The 16,174-nt window shown below is 36.9% G+C and overlaps 1 protein-coding gene across 2 annotated transcripts; it reads left to right on the plus strand.

Annotated features, from left to right (window-relative positions):
- On the plus strand, positions 234–4,391 carry LOC100157415 (olfactory receptor 6C74-like). 2 transcript variants are annotated; one of them, XM_021073870.1, is made up of 3 exons: positions 234–324; positions 779–857; positions 2,212–4,391. In XM_021073870.1, exon 3 carries the CDS (start codon positions 2,224–2,226, stop codon positions 3,190–3,192), a length of 969 nt encoding a protein of 322 aa, XP_020929529.1. In that variant the 5' UTR covers positions 234–324; positions 779–857; positions 2,212–2,223; the 3' UTR covers positions 3,193–4,391. The 2 variants fall into 2 exon arrangements, with proteins under 2 accessions (XP_020929529.1, XP_020929531.1); XM_021073872.1 differs by lacking the exon at positions 234–324 and having other exon boundaries at positions 350–857.

Raw genomic sequence — 16,174 nt, forward strand, 5'->3', positions numbered from 1 at the left:
CTTTATTGACATATGTAATTTGTGATTTTGCAAATTTTACAACTCTAGGGCAGTTATGCCAGATCTACCTTTGCAGATTTTCACAGAACACTGTGTAGCCTTTAGAGAATGATAGTGGCATGTTACCATATGCAGTGAAAGGGTAATTAGGTGTCAGCTGGAATTTCCCATTTCTAAATATGCAACAATTACATGTCCTTTGGGACTCTGCTGTGATTTTATTTCCAGCTCCTTTTTTCATCCTCCTCTAATGTATTCTGGAAGTTCCAGAGGTCTGTCCTTTTGGATCCTGTGACCTCACTGGTGATGGTGAATAAGCCTGTGGTAAGTATATCATAAGGGCATTTGGATGTATTCTCACTTGTGACCTCAGTGATCCTCACCTACTCTGAACCGTGGGGAGCAACTCGTTGATGGGAAAGTGACTCACAACAGGGACCAACTGACCTTTTTTGTCCCTTCTTTTTGACTCTCTTCTGGGATGGAGGCACAATCAACCAAGTTTGATGTTCATGATGGACCATAGGAAGCATAAAACATGTCCAGGTGTTCCAAGTAGTAACATCAGGAAATGCTAGCGCATATTTGGGACAGTTTGTAATTGCCTTTATGGTCTGGGAAAGTATGCCTATTAATCCTTCAAACTTTGGAAATGGGTGTCTTTTTTGGAAGAGGAGCCTTAATATACTTTAGGACATGAAGCATCCATTCATTTTTTAGTAGGTAAAAGAAAGGTATATCTGAGTTATGAGTGTTTTTCCCACTTTTTCCCCATTAGCCTAGGAGAAAGATCCTGGTTTGTTTTAAGAAGAGAAGCACATTGCCAAAGAATCCTGTTTCCCCTGAGCTGCTTCTTGGTGAGTAGTTGCCCATGAGGTTGACTTGCAATCTAATAGGTCAAATATTTTAACCAGTGACTGGTTATGTTTAAGCTTTTAGTGTGGATCATGGATAAAATAATAGTTTTTGGCCAAATCAAAGAACTGAGTAAAATCCAATTAAATTATGGTTACTTATTCAGCAGAGCACTGATTTACAACCAATGCCCAGACCCCTTTCCCAAAGACTATGTGCCATTTTATCTGCTTTTTAGTTAGGCATTGACATTTTTTAAAGTGAATGTTCTTCAGGTGATTGCAGTGGAAATACAGGGTTAATTCTGTCACACTCAACTCTTCCAATGAAAAAAACATTTCCGGAAAAAGGAATGTTGAAGGGTGATTATGACTAAAGCAGAAGTAAACACTGCCATTCTGCTAGGTTGGTAGAGTGTGAGGGACACTGATTCACGCTTTAAATGTTTTTTCATTGAGCCTGAACAACCAAGTCATGAAACCATTTTCCCCATAGTTAGATACGGTTTCTCTTAAACCCACAGGCTGGGTGGTTATGATATGATGACATACTAGCTTTACTGCTCAGACTAGGGTCTTTAAAAAAGAACTCAGGCTGAATGGACTTCAGAAAAAAAAAAAAAACTGGTTTGGAACACAGTAATAAGAAAAGGCATATGCCCACTCTGGTGCATGGAATGAGCGGCCAGTGGGGACGTGTATAACACAAAGAACTCTACCCAATATTCTGTGATAATGTCTGTAGGAAAAGAATCTGGAAGAGAATGGATGAGCACACTTGTGCAACTAAATGACCTTGTTATACAGCAGAAATGATCACAACATTGTAAATCTACTATACTTCGACAAAACTTTAAAAAGTAAAAAAAAGAAAATTGCTCTTTCACCGTTTCTATTTCCAATGGGCTAAAGTCAGTGCATAGAAGAACTTCCTGAATTTCATGTCATACCTGAAGCATAGAAATTAACACTGTGAACCCATGAAAAGTGTTTTCTGTGGGATGACAGCCTTCATTATTAATTACTGGTTGTGTACATTGTCTGCAAACAATCATTTTCATTTTGCACTGTTTACCTTGTGGACTAGCATTTAAAGATATTATTTTCCAGAAAAGTTAAGTGGCACATTAAAAATTACTACCAAAAATAATTTTTCAATTTTACAATTTAATAAGTATTATCATTAATATAATAATGTGATAATACTAAAGAAAATGCTATTTATAATAAAGCATTTTTAAAACATTAAATGATTCCTCATTCAGAATCACAGCTGAAAGTGATATTTTTGGTTTTTCAAATAGTGGCCATCATTTAAATTCTTTATTCTCTGGTGACAGTGTTTTCTGCTTCACAGATCAAGCAGAGAATGGTCACAGACAGAGAAAGAGAGGTAACTATGGAGGTGAAAAATGAGACAACAATCCAGGAATTCATTCTGGAGGGGTTTCCTGCTGTCCGGCACCTAGGGAGCCTCCTCTTCCTGGTGCACCTGCTGGCATACCTGGCCTCGATGACAGGCAACATGGTGATAATCATCATCACCTGGGTAGACCGTCGCCTCCAAACACCAATGTATATTTTACTCAGTACTTTCTCCTTCTGTGAATGCTGTTTCATCACCACAGTGATTCCTAAACTGCTGTCCATCTTTCTTTCAGGAAGGCAAACAATTCCCTTTACTGCTTGCCTCGTACAAGCCTTTCTCTTTTTATTTCTTGGAGCAGTAATTTTCTTTCTCATGGCTGTGATGTCCTTGGATCGTTACCTGGCCATTTGCAAGCCTCTGCACTATCCATCCATCATGAACTTGAGGGTTAGTTTCCTTCTGGTTTTCTTCTGCTATACTTTGTCCTTCATCTTCTTCACTTGTCTGATGCTCAAGGTTTCCCAGTTATGGTTCTGTGGCCCTAATGTCATTTCCCATTTCTTCTGTGACCTTGGCTCTTTAATTCATCTCTCCTGTTCTGACACCAGATCTGTTGAAATATACTTCTTCTCCCTTACCTCATTTGTCATTCTGCTACCCCTCTTCATAACCATCATTGTGTACAGCAACATAATAGTTATAGTCATGGGACTCCCTTCAGCTAAGGAGCGACAGAAAGCTTTCTCCACCTGCTCATCTCATCTCATTGTCTTCTTCCTGATGTATGGCAGCTGTGTCTTTATATACTTGAAACCAAAGCAAACGAACAGGCTGGACTCCAATAGAGAGGCTGCTCTTGTGAACACGGTGGTGACCCCGCTGCTGAACCCTGTCATCTACACTCTACGGAACAAGCAGGTTCACCAGGCTCTGCGAGACACGGTGTCCAGGAAGAGGTTGCAAAAGTAGAGCTTTGGAGGGTAAACGGATCTTCTTGGCCTTCCTATATCAGTTTCCCACTATTGGAAAAATCTACTCAATAGAAACACTACATCTGGTAATATAGCTTACGCTAACTTTCAGCTGGATGGGTACTGTCTTATTTTGCAGTTCAGTACCTACCTCTATTTGAAAATTTCATTTGTTCTCTATATTGTGCTTATGATCCCTTCCTCTTGATTTTCTACTTATTTGTCTTGTGAGAATTCATTCAAACAACATTTATGGAGCACCTATAATCCCTAAGTCATAGGATACTAAGTCTTCAAGCTAATAATAAAAATTCTGCATATCGGATGTAATAAAGACTGTTCATGATACATTCTTATGCTTGAATTTTCTAGTACCTCAGAAAAAAGATAGAAAACCGTATTTGCCATTATGCATTCAAAAAGGTTTGAAGTTACAAAACAAACTGTTTCTGAAAATTATGTGAAGTCATAGTATAAAATAATGGTGTTTCATTAATTGAAGCTGTTTAGGTAGATGAATCAGCTGTATGCTCACTAGCTCTTCTTTGGGTCTACTGATTTTAGTGTGTACATAGCTCAGTGAAACTCCAGGTGGTTAAGATGGGCTTTATCATCTGGTTGTATCAGGTGTTATTAATAAACTTTTAACTCTTTCTTGAAACATAGACAAAAGCACAACTTTTTAACTTGTGCATTTATTTTTCTGTAATGGATGTTGCCAAGTCTTGGACCCAATAGGTCACTCAATGGTGAGTGATCCCAGTAGCAAAGTCTCTCCTCCCAGGGAAGAGATATTGGCTCTTTTTGTGTGACCTTAGGTGTATGAGCCACCTGTGTCTTCCAGGTTACGCTAAATTCCAGTTGACATTTTATGTAGCAAAAACTGATAGAACTCATCATTAGAAAAGTTTAAAAGGAAAATGAGTGCACTAATAACAAAAAGTGGATTAAAATTGAGTCAGTTATTGTGTTTACAGGTTCACTGGGGAAGCGATTCCCACCAGAAGACAACTGGTTAGTGGGGAGTAGGTCCTGTCACATCTGACAGCTCATGTACATATTGTGCATTTGATTTGTAGTATGTCTGATTTGGATGCATATTTTCCTTTTTTGCTCGTTCTGAGGAATAATTATATTTGAAGCATAATCTCATTAGGAAGAATTTTAGACTGTCAAAAGTGCTGGGTGATTTAGATGTTTATGTTTGGGAATGATTTGATTATAAGGTGTTCTGAGGTTTGTGGTCTTCCAAGGACAGCTATGTCTATGTCTGCCCTTTCTCCAAAGTAGAAGTTAGACGGATAATTTTTGAACCTGGTCTAAAGGTAGGGAACTCTTGAGAGTTCTCCTTGTTGGCTTCTGTGTATTAGATAAAAGAGGCACCTCTGCCAATCTCCTTGTGAACCAGACTAGTTGTCACCAATCAGCCAAAAGGAGCCAAAGCTTTGTGCTCATCCAAACTTCTTTGTTGTTTGTTAGTATGCCCCAAGTGGCTAAATTGTGTCAAGCCCTGTTATTTCTGCCCTGAGAGAGGTAAGCTAGAAGCCCGTTCCTCTAGCAGCAGCTGGAAAAGTTGGGGTGCTAAAAGTGTTGTCCAGTTCCTTCTATCTTCAGGGAGAAACTGAGAGCTGGCACGTTTGCCTGCTCACACTAAACTGACCCAAGGGGAATAGCTGTGGGAAGTGCTTGAGTGGTCATTTATACTGGCTCTTGATTTTAGTGTATTGGTGAGACTAGCAAATCCTGAGCCTTGTCAGTGACAAGAAATAGGCGAGTTAGGAGCCTCTCCCTTGGGTTACAACCATATAATTTGTGGTTGTGTGTGGTCAAATCCTTAGCTTCTTAGACTGGGCGTTGGGGGTTCCCTCCTGCTTGTAAGGTTCTGTGTTGGGGATGGGGTTCATGATGAGACTGTATCTCAGCTTTTCCTACCCATTTAGATGTGGCCATTTTCTCACTTGCGTGGTACTTAGGAGTCTCTCTTGGTTATGGATATCTCCTAGTTATGGCTAGTTTATGGATACCTTTGGAAGGGACTGTTCCACGTGTAGCTGTTTATTATGTGCCTCTGTGGGAAGAGAGAGAGTCAGAATTCTCCTATGGTGCTATCTTGCTAACATTCTTTTTCCACTTTTCAGCTATTGCAAGTAAACCTTCTCTAAACTTTTGTGTGTCGATTGTCCTACGAACTTAAGATTTTATATCTCTAGGTAAATACCTACAAATGCAATTGCTGAATTGTATGGTGGCTGTCTGTTTAGTTTTATAAGAATCTGACAAACTGTTCTAGCATGGCTGTAGCATTTTACATTCCCGCTAGCAATTCATGAGTAAATCAGTTTCTTTGCATTCACCTTAGTATTCAACGTTACTATTTTCAATTCAGGTTAGATACACACATCCATTTTTTAAAACATCAAGGAATGTACTTTTTATGAAACAGTCAAACTTTTTTTCTTTAATGTAAAATTTTTTGAAACAATTGTAGATTCACATGCAATTGTAAGAAGTAGGGAAATCTGAGTACACTTTGCCTCTTTCCCTCTCATGACATAATTTTACCAAAGTATAGTTTAATATCACAATTAGAATATTGACTAATGCACTCCACCAATATTTTTCACACGTTCCCATTTTCCTTGTGCTTGTGTGTGTGTGTTTACCTCTATACAGTTTTTATCACTTGCTTCCCTTAGTGTATGTATCTACCATGACAGTCAGGATATTGGACAGTTCCATCACCACAAAGTTCCCTCTGATTGCCTTTTTATAGCTACCTTCACCTCACCCTTCAACCCTCCCCCCCTTGAACAACTGTCATTCTGTCCTCTGTTTCTAAAATGTTGTTATTTCAAAACTGTTATACAAAGGAATTGTACAGCATGTAACCTTTGAGATTTTCTTACTCAGCACAGTTCCCTTGAGATTCATCTAAACTATTTGTGTATCAATATTTCATTTCTTTTTATTGCTGAGTAGTGTACAATGGAATGGTATACATTATGGGGTATGCTTGACCACTCACCCACTCACCTGTTAAAGGGCAAATGGGTAGACTCTAGTATTTGGCTATTACCAATAATGCTGGTATGAATATTCATGTATGTGCAGGTTTTGTGTTTTCATTTCCTTGGGATAAACACCCAAGAGTGCCATTGCTGGCTTGTATGTTAGTTGCATGCTTTATCAAATTTTTAAAACACTTTTACTGGAGTATGGTTGACTTACAATGTTGCGTTAGCTTCAGGTGTGCAGAAAAGTGAATCAGTTACACATTTACATATATCTGGTCTTTCTCAGATTCTTTTCCCATATAGGATGTTATAGAATATTGAGTAGATTTCCCTATTTAGACATAGACCTTGTTTATTATCTATTTTATATACAGTAAAATGTCTATGTTAACCTCAACTCCTAATTCATCCCTCTTACCCATGTATCCCCTTTGGTAACTTTAAGTTTGATTTTGAAATATATGAGTCTGTTTCTGTTTTGTAAATAAGTTTTCTAAAAATCATTTGTATGGAGTTCCCATTAACTGACTCAGCAGAAATGAATCCAACTAGTAACCATGAGGTTGTGGGTTCTATCCCTGGCCTCCCTCAGTGGGTTAAGGATCTGGCATTGCCATGAGCTGTGGTGTAGGTCATAGACACAGCTTGGATCTGGTGTTGCTCTGGCTGTGGCACAGGCTGGCAGCTATAGCTCTGATTAGACTTCATAGCTTAGGAACCTCCATATGCTGTGGGTGCGGCCCTAACAAAAGCGAAAAAAAATCACTTTTATTATATTCTACATATAAGTGATATCATATGATATTTGCCTTTCTCTGTCTGACTTATTTCACTTAGTGTGAAAATCCTTAGGTCCATCCGTGGTCCTGCAAATGGCATTATTTCATTCTTTTTTATAGCTGAGTGCATGTTTAATTTTATAAGGAAATGCCAAACAGTTTTCAAGAGTGCCTGTACCATTTTATATTCCTTTGGAGCTATTTTATTTATTTATTATTATTATTTTAATAGTTATTTCGCCAATACAATTTTTTTTCCTACTGCACAGTATGGTGACCCAGTTACACATACATGTACACATTATATTTTTGCACATTATCATGCTCCATCATAAGTGACTGGACATAGTTCCCAGTGCCCACAGCAGGATCTCACTGCTAATCCATTCCCTTTGGAGCTATTATAAATGGCAATGTGTTTTAAACTCAGGTTTCCACAACTTTATCGCTAGTATATAAAAATGTGGTTTTTCTTTCGTGCATCTTATGACCTTGCTGAAATCACTAATTCTAGGAATATTTCTGTAGGCTGCTTGGTGTTTTCTATGTTGATGCTCATATAATTTGCTATAGGGAAAGTTTTATTTATTTATTTCCAGGCTTTATGCATTTTATTTCTTTTTCTTGCCTTACTGCTGTGGCTAGAACTTCCAGAGTTGTCATGTTCCCTCTGTTAGCGGTGAAGCACGTAGTCTTTTAGCATTAACTATGATGCACCTGTAGCTTTTTTGTAGATGCTCTTTGTCAAGTTGAGATGGTTTCTCTTTGCTGCTAGCTTGCTGAGAGTTTATTTATTTTTCTTTTTTAATATGAATGTGTGTGGATATACAAATAACTGCTAAGCCCGAATGAAATCACTAGAAAAAGGTGTGGTTTTTTCTGCTGGTGTTTAGCTGGAGTAGGGCTGGTACAGACAAAAATTCTTCTGTAACTAGGCAACTGTTCTCTCAGTCCTTTGTCTAGAGGTCATGGACTTTTTTTCCTTGGAGTATTAAAAAAAATCTACCTGTTGGCGATTCTAAGTTGGAGGTTCCTGCTGCAACCCTGTCAGGGATATACAAAAGGCAATAAAGAAACCCAGGGAAAAGACTGTCATGTTGCTCCTCAAACCCCATGGCCCTTAAACAGTCCACAGTCTTATTTCCCCTTTACCAGAATATTTCCTTGTTTCTTTGTTGTGTTATGTCGAAAGCATTTTTTTTTAATTTTATGATTTTTATTTTTCCATTATGGTTTTACAGTATTCTGTCAATTTCTACTGTATAGAAAAGTGACCTGGTCATTTCTCACATTATCCGCCATCAGGTTCCATCACAAGTGACTAGATATAGCTCCCTGTGCTATACAGCAGGATCTCATTGCTTATCCACTCCAAATGCAATAGTTTGCATCTATGGACCCCAAACTCCCAGTCCATCCCACATCCTCCCCCTCCCTGATGTCAACCACAAGTCTCTTCTCCAAGTCCATAAGTTTCTATTCTGTGGAAAGGTTCGTTTGTGCCATATATTAGATTCCAGATATAAGTGATATTACATGGTATTTGTCTCTCTTTCTGACTTAATATTGTAAAAGTGGCCCTATCACCCAAAGCAATCCACAGATTCAATGCAATCCCTATCAAATTACCCATAACATTTTTCACAGAGCTTCAACAAACAATCCCCAAATTTATATATAACCACAAAAGACCCAGAATTGCCAAAGCAATCCTGAGGAACAAAAACCAAGCAGGAGGCATAACTCTCCCAGACTTCAGGCAATATTACAAAACTACAGTCATGAAGGCAGTGTGGTATTGGTACCAAAACAGACATACAGCCCACTGGAACAGAAGAGAAAACCCAGAAATAAACCCAGATACCTATGGCCAATTAATCTTCAACAAAGGAGGCCAGAATATAAAATGGGAAAAAGACCATCTGTTCAGTAAATGATGATGGGAAAACTGGACAGCCACATGTAAATCAATGAAACTGGAAGACACCCTCACACCATGCACCAAAATAAACTCAAAATGGCTGAAAGACTTAAACGTAAGACAAGAGATCATCAAACTCCTAGAAGAGAACATAGGCAAAAAATTCTCTGACATTAACCCTTCAAATATTTTAAGTCAGTCTCCCAAGGCAACAGAAATAAAAGCAAAAATAAACCAACGGGAACTAATCAAACAGACAAAGTTTTGCACAGCAAAGGAAAGCATAAAAAAATACAAAAAGACAACCTACAGAATGGGAGAAAACGATGCAACTGACAAGGGCTCAATCTCTAAAATATACAGACAACTTTTACAACTCAACAGCAAAAAAAGCCAACAACCCAATGGAAAATGGCAAAAGACTGAATAGACATTTCTCCAAAGAAGATATACAGATGACCAATAAGCACATGAAAAAATGCTCAACAACACTGATTATTAGAGAAATGCAAATCTTAAAATCTACTATTAAGTTCCACCTCACACCAGTCAGAATGGCCATCATTAACAAATTAACAAGTAACAAAAGCTGGAGAGGCTGTGGAGAAAAGGGAACCCTCCTCCACTGTTGGTGAGAATGTAAATTGGTACAACTATGGAAAACAATATGGAGGTACCTCAGTAAATGAAATATAGTATTACCATATTACCCAGCAATCCCAGTCTTGGGCATACATCCAGACAAAACTTTCATTGAAAAAATTACATGCACCTGTATAATCATTGCAGCTCTATTCACAATAGCAAGACATGGAAACAACCTAAATGCCTATGGACAGATGAATCGATTAAGAAGATGTGGTTTATATACACAATGGAATATTACTCAGCTATAAAAGAACAAAATCATGCCATTTGCAGCAACATGAATGGAACTAGAGACTCTCATAGTAAGTGAAGTGAGTCAGAAAGAGAAAGACAGTATTTCAATTAAAGAGGGATGACATGAAGGAAATGGGGTTACAAACCTTGGTGGAAAAGGAATCCTTGACGAACTCTTTTTAAATCAAACTTACGTTGCTGTGGAGAGATTCCTCATATGGAAATCCATGTAAACTGAGGTAACAGATTGATTCACAGAAGAAACTTCATATTATTACTATGTGTATTACATAGGCAAAAGTTGTGAATTTATGACTATACCACGTATTAATCACTAAAGCTCTGTTTTTTATTACTCATTGAATTTTATTACATTTAAGTTGTACAACAATCATCACAAACAAATTATAGCATTTCCATCCCAAACCCAACCTGTCTCATTTGGAAACCATAAGTTTTTCAAAGTCTGTGAGTCAGTATCTGTTCTGCAAAGAAGTTCTGTCTGTCTTTTTTTTAATTCTACATGTCAGCCATGGCATATGATGTTGGTGTCTCATTGTCTGACTGACTTCACTTTGCATGATCATTTCTAGGTCCATCCATGTTGCTGCAAATACCATTACTTCTTTCCTTTTAATGTCTGAGTAGTATTCCATTGTGTATATGGATAACATCTTCTTTATCCACTCCTCTGTCGATGGACATTTAGGTTGTTTCCATGTCTTGGTTATTGTATATAGTCCTGCAATGAACACTGGAATACATGCATCTTTTCAAGTCATGGTTTTCTCTGGATAGATGCCCAGGAGTGGGAGAGCTGGATCAAATGGTAATTCTATTTCAGTTTTCTGAAGAATCCCATACTGTTTTCCACAGTGGTTGCACCAATTTACTCTCCCACCAACAGTGTAGGAGGGTTCCCTTTTCTCCACACCCTCTCCAGCACTTATTGTTGTAGACTTTTTGATGATGGCCATTCTGACCGGTGTAAGGTGGTACCTCATAGTAGTTTTGATTTGCCTTTCTCTCATAATGAGTGATGTTGAACATCTTTTCATGTGCTTTTTGTTCATCTGTACGTCCTCTTTTAATAAAGCTCTATTTTTGAAACCTGAAAAAAAGTTGTGAATTTATGAAGAAACCAACTAAGTAGAGGAAGAAAATTCAATGTATGCTTTGAATTAGCCCAGAAAGAGACCCATAAACAAGGGCTTGAGGACAAATCATTTGCATGTTGATTCCATGAAACACCTGTCAGGTAGAGGGAAAGTGATATAGTGAAGAGAACAGTGCAGTATCAAGCCGAAGAGATGCTAAAATCACATCTGCTTAAGTCAAAGAGAGCCAGATGAGTCAAAGATAATTTAGATAATAAAAAAGCCCATGAAAATATGTCTTTAATAATGAGTTCTTGAAACATTTAAAGAAAAATTAATACCAGCTTTTCACAAACCCCCAAATGTATGTGGAAAGACAGTCTCAACTCTTTATATGGGGCATGACCCTGATATCAAGACCCCAAAAAGAGTTATACACCAATTTATCTCTTATGAAAGTAGAAGAATACTAAATAAGATGCTAACAAACCAAATTCAGGAACATATTACAAAGGATAATATACCATCATCACCTGGGGTATTCCAGAAATGCAAGTTTAGTTCAACATACAAAATCAATCATTGTAATATATCATATTAATATGCAAAATATATACTCACCGAGGACCTACTGTATAGCACAGGGAACGCTACTCAATATCCGTAATAGCCTACATGGGAAAATAATCTGAATAACAATGGATAAATGTATATGTATAACAAATCACTTTGCTGTACACCTGAAACTAATACAACATTGTAAATCGACTCCACTCCAATATAAAATAAAAATTAAATTAAAATACAATCATATTTACAGAATAATGGACAAAAAGCATGATGATCTCAAAAATGCAAAGATGGCCCTTGACCATACCTGAAATCTCTCATGGTAAAAATATTTGTAAAACCAAAGATAGACATGAACTTCCCCCACTTGATGAAGTTATATTTAAAAAGCCAAGATAGCATAATTAGTATAGAAAGACTGAATATGCTACTTCCCTAAGATTTGTAGCAAAGACAAGGATGTCTGCTCTAGCTACTTCTATTTAACATTGTACTAGAGATTCTGATAAAAGCAATTAGGCAAGAAAAATAAAGTCATTCAGACTGGGAAGGAATAAGGGAAATTATTTCTACTTTCAGATACCATAATCTCGTACATAGAAAATTTTAAGGTGTCCACACAAATATTATTATGAAATATGATTTCAACAGGGTTTCAGTATACAGGATCAAGATGATACAAAAATACAGTATCTATACAGTGGAAGTGAAAAATACAAAATTGGAATTAGAAATAAATTTCTAAGGTTTACAGTCTACTGAGACTGAATCATGAAGTATTAGAAATTATGAACAGACCAATAATGAGTAAATAGACTGAATTAGTAATAATTAAAAAAAAAAAAAACAGCAAAGAAAAGCTCAGGACCAGATAGATTTACTGGTGAATTTTACAAAAAAATTTAAGGAGCAACTAATGCCAATCCTTCTGAAACTCTTCTGAAAAAAATGAAGAGGAGGGAACATTTTGTTTTGTATTGGTCATAGCATATCAACAGTCATGCTATTTGCTAGGAATGCCTGGGGTGCTTGGTGGGTCCATACTGCTTCTGGTGAGCCCGCACAGACATTTCCCAACCAGAGTCAACCTTACACTGGACTGCTCTTTGTGTTTATCATGATTACAAGATGCACCTCAGCACAACCACGAGGGAAATTTGGAAAGTCAAAACTTGTGACAGATTCTGGAGGGTATTTGGCATGCCCGAGGGCCACACAGGAAGATCCCATGGAGAGAGAGAGAGGGAGAGAGAACTTGCAAATGTTCCAATTGTCTGCCTTTATTAGAGTTCAAAGGTGAGGTAGCTATGGTTTCACTCTTTATTTTAAAATTTTTATTGGGGTATAGTTGGTTTACAGTGTTGTATTAGCTTCAGGTTTACAGCAAAGGGAATCAGTTTTATCTGTGAATTTAAAACTTAAGAGCAAAAATTAGGGCACAGAAAAGGAAAATCAGGGTCACTCGAGTGGTCAGTTAATTAAGTCACCCGGGTTTTCAAATAGGGGAACTTTATGAGTGGGGACTGCTCATTTCCTTATCTAGTTGTTTAATTAGTAGCTGTGTCACACAGCTGGCAACTTGTTTATTAGAGAAGGGTGCTTTGAAATGGATGCCTCAGCAATCAAAAGTGTAATGTCAGGTACTTACTTTATGAGAAAAAAGCTCACTATCGGGCCATTACACTACACACTCTCAAACTCATTCTATGAGGCCAGCATTCCCCTGATACCAAAGCAAAATAAACGCACAGCAAGGAAAAAAAAAAAACCCTACAGACCAATATCCATGATGAACACAGATGCAAAAATCCTCAAGAAATGATTCCCAAATGAATTCAGTAGCACACTAAAAGGATCACACACAAGGATCAAATAGACTTTAGCACCACAATGGGAACACCAAAAAAAAAAAAAAAGGTAAAAATTATATGATCATTTCAATATGTGTAGAAAGAGAATTTGACAAAATATAACATACTTTCATGACAACAACCCTCTTCAAGGTGGGTATAGAGGGAACTTAATTCAGCATAATAAAGGCCATACAAGCCATAGCCAACATCATATTCAATGGTAAAAGACTGAGAGTTTTTCCTTTAAGATCAGGAACAAGACAAAGGTGCCCACCCTCATCTTTATAATTAAATATGGGACTAGATGTCCTAGCTAGACAAATCAGGCAAGATAAAAAAATGAAAAAGGCATCTAAATTGGAAAGGAATTAGTAACACTGTTTTTTATTTGCAGATGATATGATCTTACGTGAGAAGATTGTATATAAAAATCCACAGAGTTCCCATTGTGGCTCAGTGGTACTGAACCTGACTAGTATCCATGAGGCTGTGGTTTAGATCCCTGGCCTCAGTGGGTCAAGAATCTGGCACTGCCATAGCTGTGGTGCAGGTTGCAGATGTGGCTCAGATCTGGTGTGGCTGTGGCTGTGGTGTAGCCTGGCAGCTACAGCTCCGATTTGACCCCTAGCTTGGGAACTTCCATATGCCACTGGGTGCAGCCCTAAAAAGATAAATAAACAAACAATAAAAAAATCCAAAAGACTCAACCCATCCAAATCAACAAATTCCATAAATTTTCAGTATGTAAAATCAACATACAAAACTGTTTCTTCTTATACGCTAACAATGAAATATCTAAAAAAGAAATAAAGGAAAAAGTATCATTCACAATAGCATCAAAACCAAAAACACTAAGACAAATTTAACCTAACCAGAGTGAACTCAAAACTAAAAGACTTTAATGAAAGGAACTGAAGAAGACACACACACACAAAACGGAAAGATATCTTGTATTCATAAATATTAATATTGCTAAAATGCCCATACTACCCATAGTCATCTATAGAGTCAATGAAATCGCTATAAAAACTTCAGTGGCACTTCTCGCAGAAGTAGAAAAAACAATCCTAAAATTTGTATGGCACCGCAAAAGACTCTGAATAACCAAAGCAATCCTAAGAAAGGAGAATGAAGCTGGAGGCACAACACTTCCTGATTTCAAACTATATTAAATGATTCCACTAACCAAAAACAGCAAGATACTGCCATAAAAATAGACACAGAGACCAATGAAAGGTAATTGAAAGCCCAGAAATAAACCTCTATCAACAAATATTTGACAAAGGAGCTAAGAACGCTCAACGGTAAAAGGAAGGTTTCTTCAATAAATGGTGTTGGCAAAATTGAGTAACCACATGCAGAAAAATGAAACTGAACTTTTATCTTACACGACCCATAAAAATTTAACTCAAAATGGATTGAAATGCATATATAAAATATAATAAAACTCCTAGAAGAAAATAAAAGCAAAAATCTCTTGATTTGGGTCTTGGAAGTGATTTTTTGGAAAAGACATTAAAAGCCCGAGCGACAAAGGCGAAAATAAATAAGTGGGACTACGTCAAACTGAAAAGCTTCTGCATGGCAAAAGAAAAAAATTAAGAAAGTGAAAAGGTAACTTATAGAAGAAGAAAATACGTGGAAAGCATGTATCTGATAAGGGGTTAATATCTAAAATATGTAAAGAACTCTACAACTAAATGACCAAACCAAACAAAACCCCAAGCAAAACCAATTTAAAAAATGAGCAGAGAAACTTAATAAACATTTTCCCAAAGAAGGCACATAAATGGCCAATAGGTACTTAAAAAGATACTCAGCATCACTAACTAAAGTGCAAATATCACCAAGGGGAGTGAAAATCAAAACCATAGTGATAAAAAAAAAACCCAAAACATCACACCTCTTTGGATGGCTATTATTTTTTAAAAAGATAAGTTTTGGCAAGGGAATGGAGATAAAGGATTTTTGTATATTGTTAATTAAATTATAAATTAGGATAGCTACTACAGAAGACAATTTCCTCAAAAATTTCAAAGTGGAATTACCATATGATCCAGCAGTCCCATTTCTGAGTATATACTGAAAGGAATTAAAATGTGAACCTCAAAAGATGTATTTGCACTCCTGTGTTTATTGCACTATTACTGACAATAGCTAAGATATGGAAATCACCTAAATGTTTATCTACAGAAGAACAGGTCAAGAACAAATTATATGCATTTGATAGAACATTATTCAGCATTTAAAAATAAGGAAATCCTGCCATTTGCAACAACATAGATGTATCTGGAGGACGTTTTTCTAAGTAAAATGCATCAGACACAGAAAAACAAACATAGCATGATCTCACTTATGTGTGGAATCTAATAAAAAATAGAGACAGAGAATGTTGGCTGTCAGGGGCTGGGTGAGGGGAAATAGGGAGGTGTTGATCCAAGGGTACAAGGTTTCAGTAATAAAATTAAATAAGCTCTGTAGATCAGTATAACATAAGGTCTATGGTTTAGAATACCCTATTGTCTACGTAAAATTTTAGTAGGAAGGTAGGTCTTATATTAAGTGGTTTACCATATAAGGAAATAAAACAACAGTGGGTCTAGAGAAACTTTTGGAGGTGATAAATAGGTTTATGGCATTGACAGTGATGATGGTTTCACAGGTGCATACTTATCTCCAAACACATCAAGTTGTATACATTAAATATCTATACCTTTTTGCATGTCAGTCATACTTCCAAAAAGTTTTTTAAAATATTATGATCGGAAGTATCTTTGACATTGCATTATCTTAGGGGATTTGTTTAAATAAACAACCAACCAGAATCTAGAGCATTAATCTCCACATCAGGGTTTGTCTTTCAC

The sequence above is a fragment of the Sus scrofa genome, chromosome 14, assembly GCF_000003025.6.
Source record: "Sus scrofa isolate TJ Tabasco breed Duroc chromosome 14, Sscrofa11.1, whole genome shotgun sequence".
Classification (NCBI taxonomy): domain Eukaryota; kingdom Metazoa; phylum Chordata; class Mammalia; order Artiodactyla; family Suidae; genus Sus; species Sus scrofa.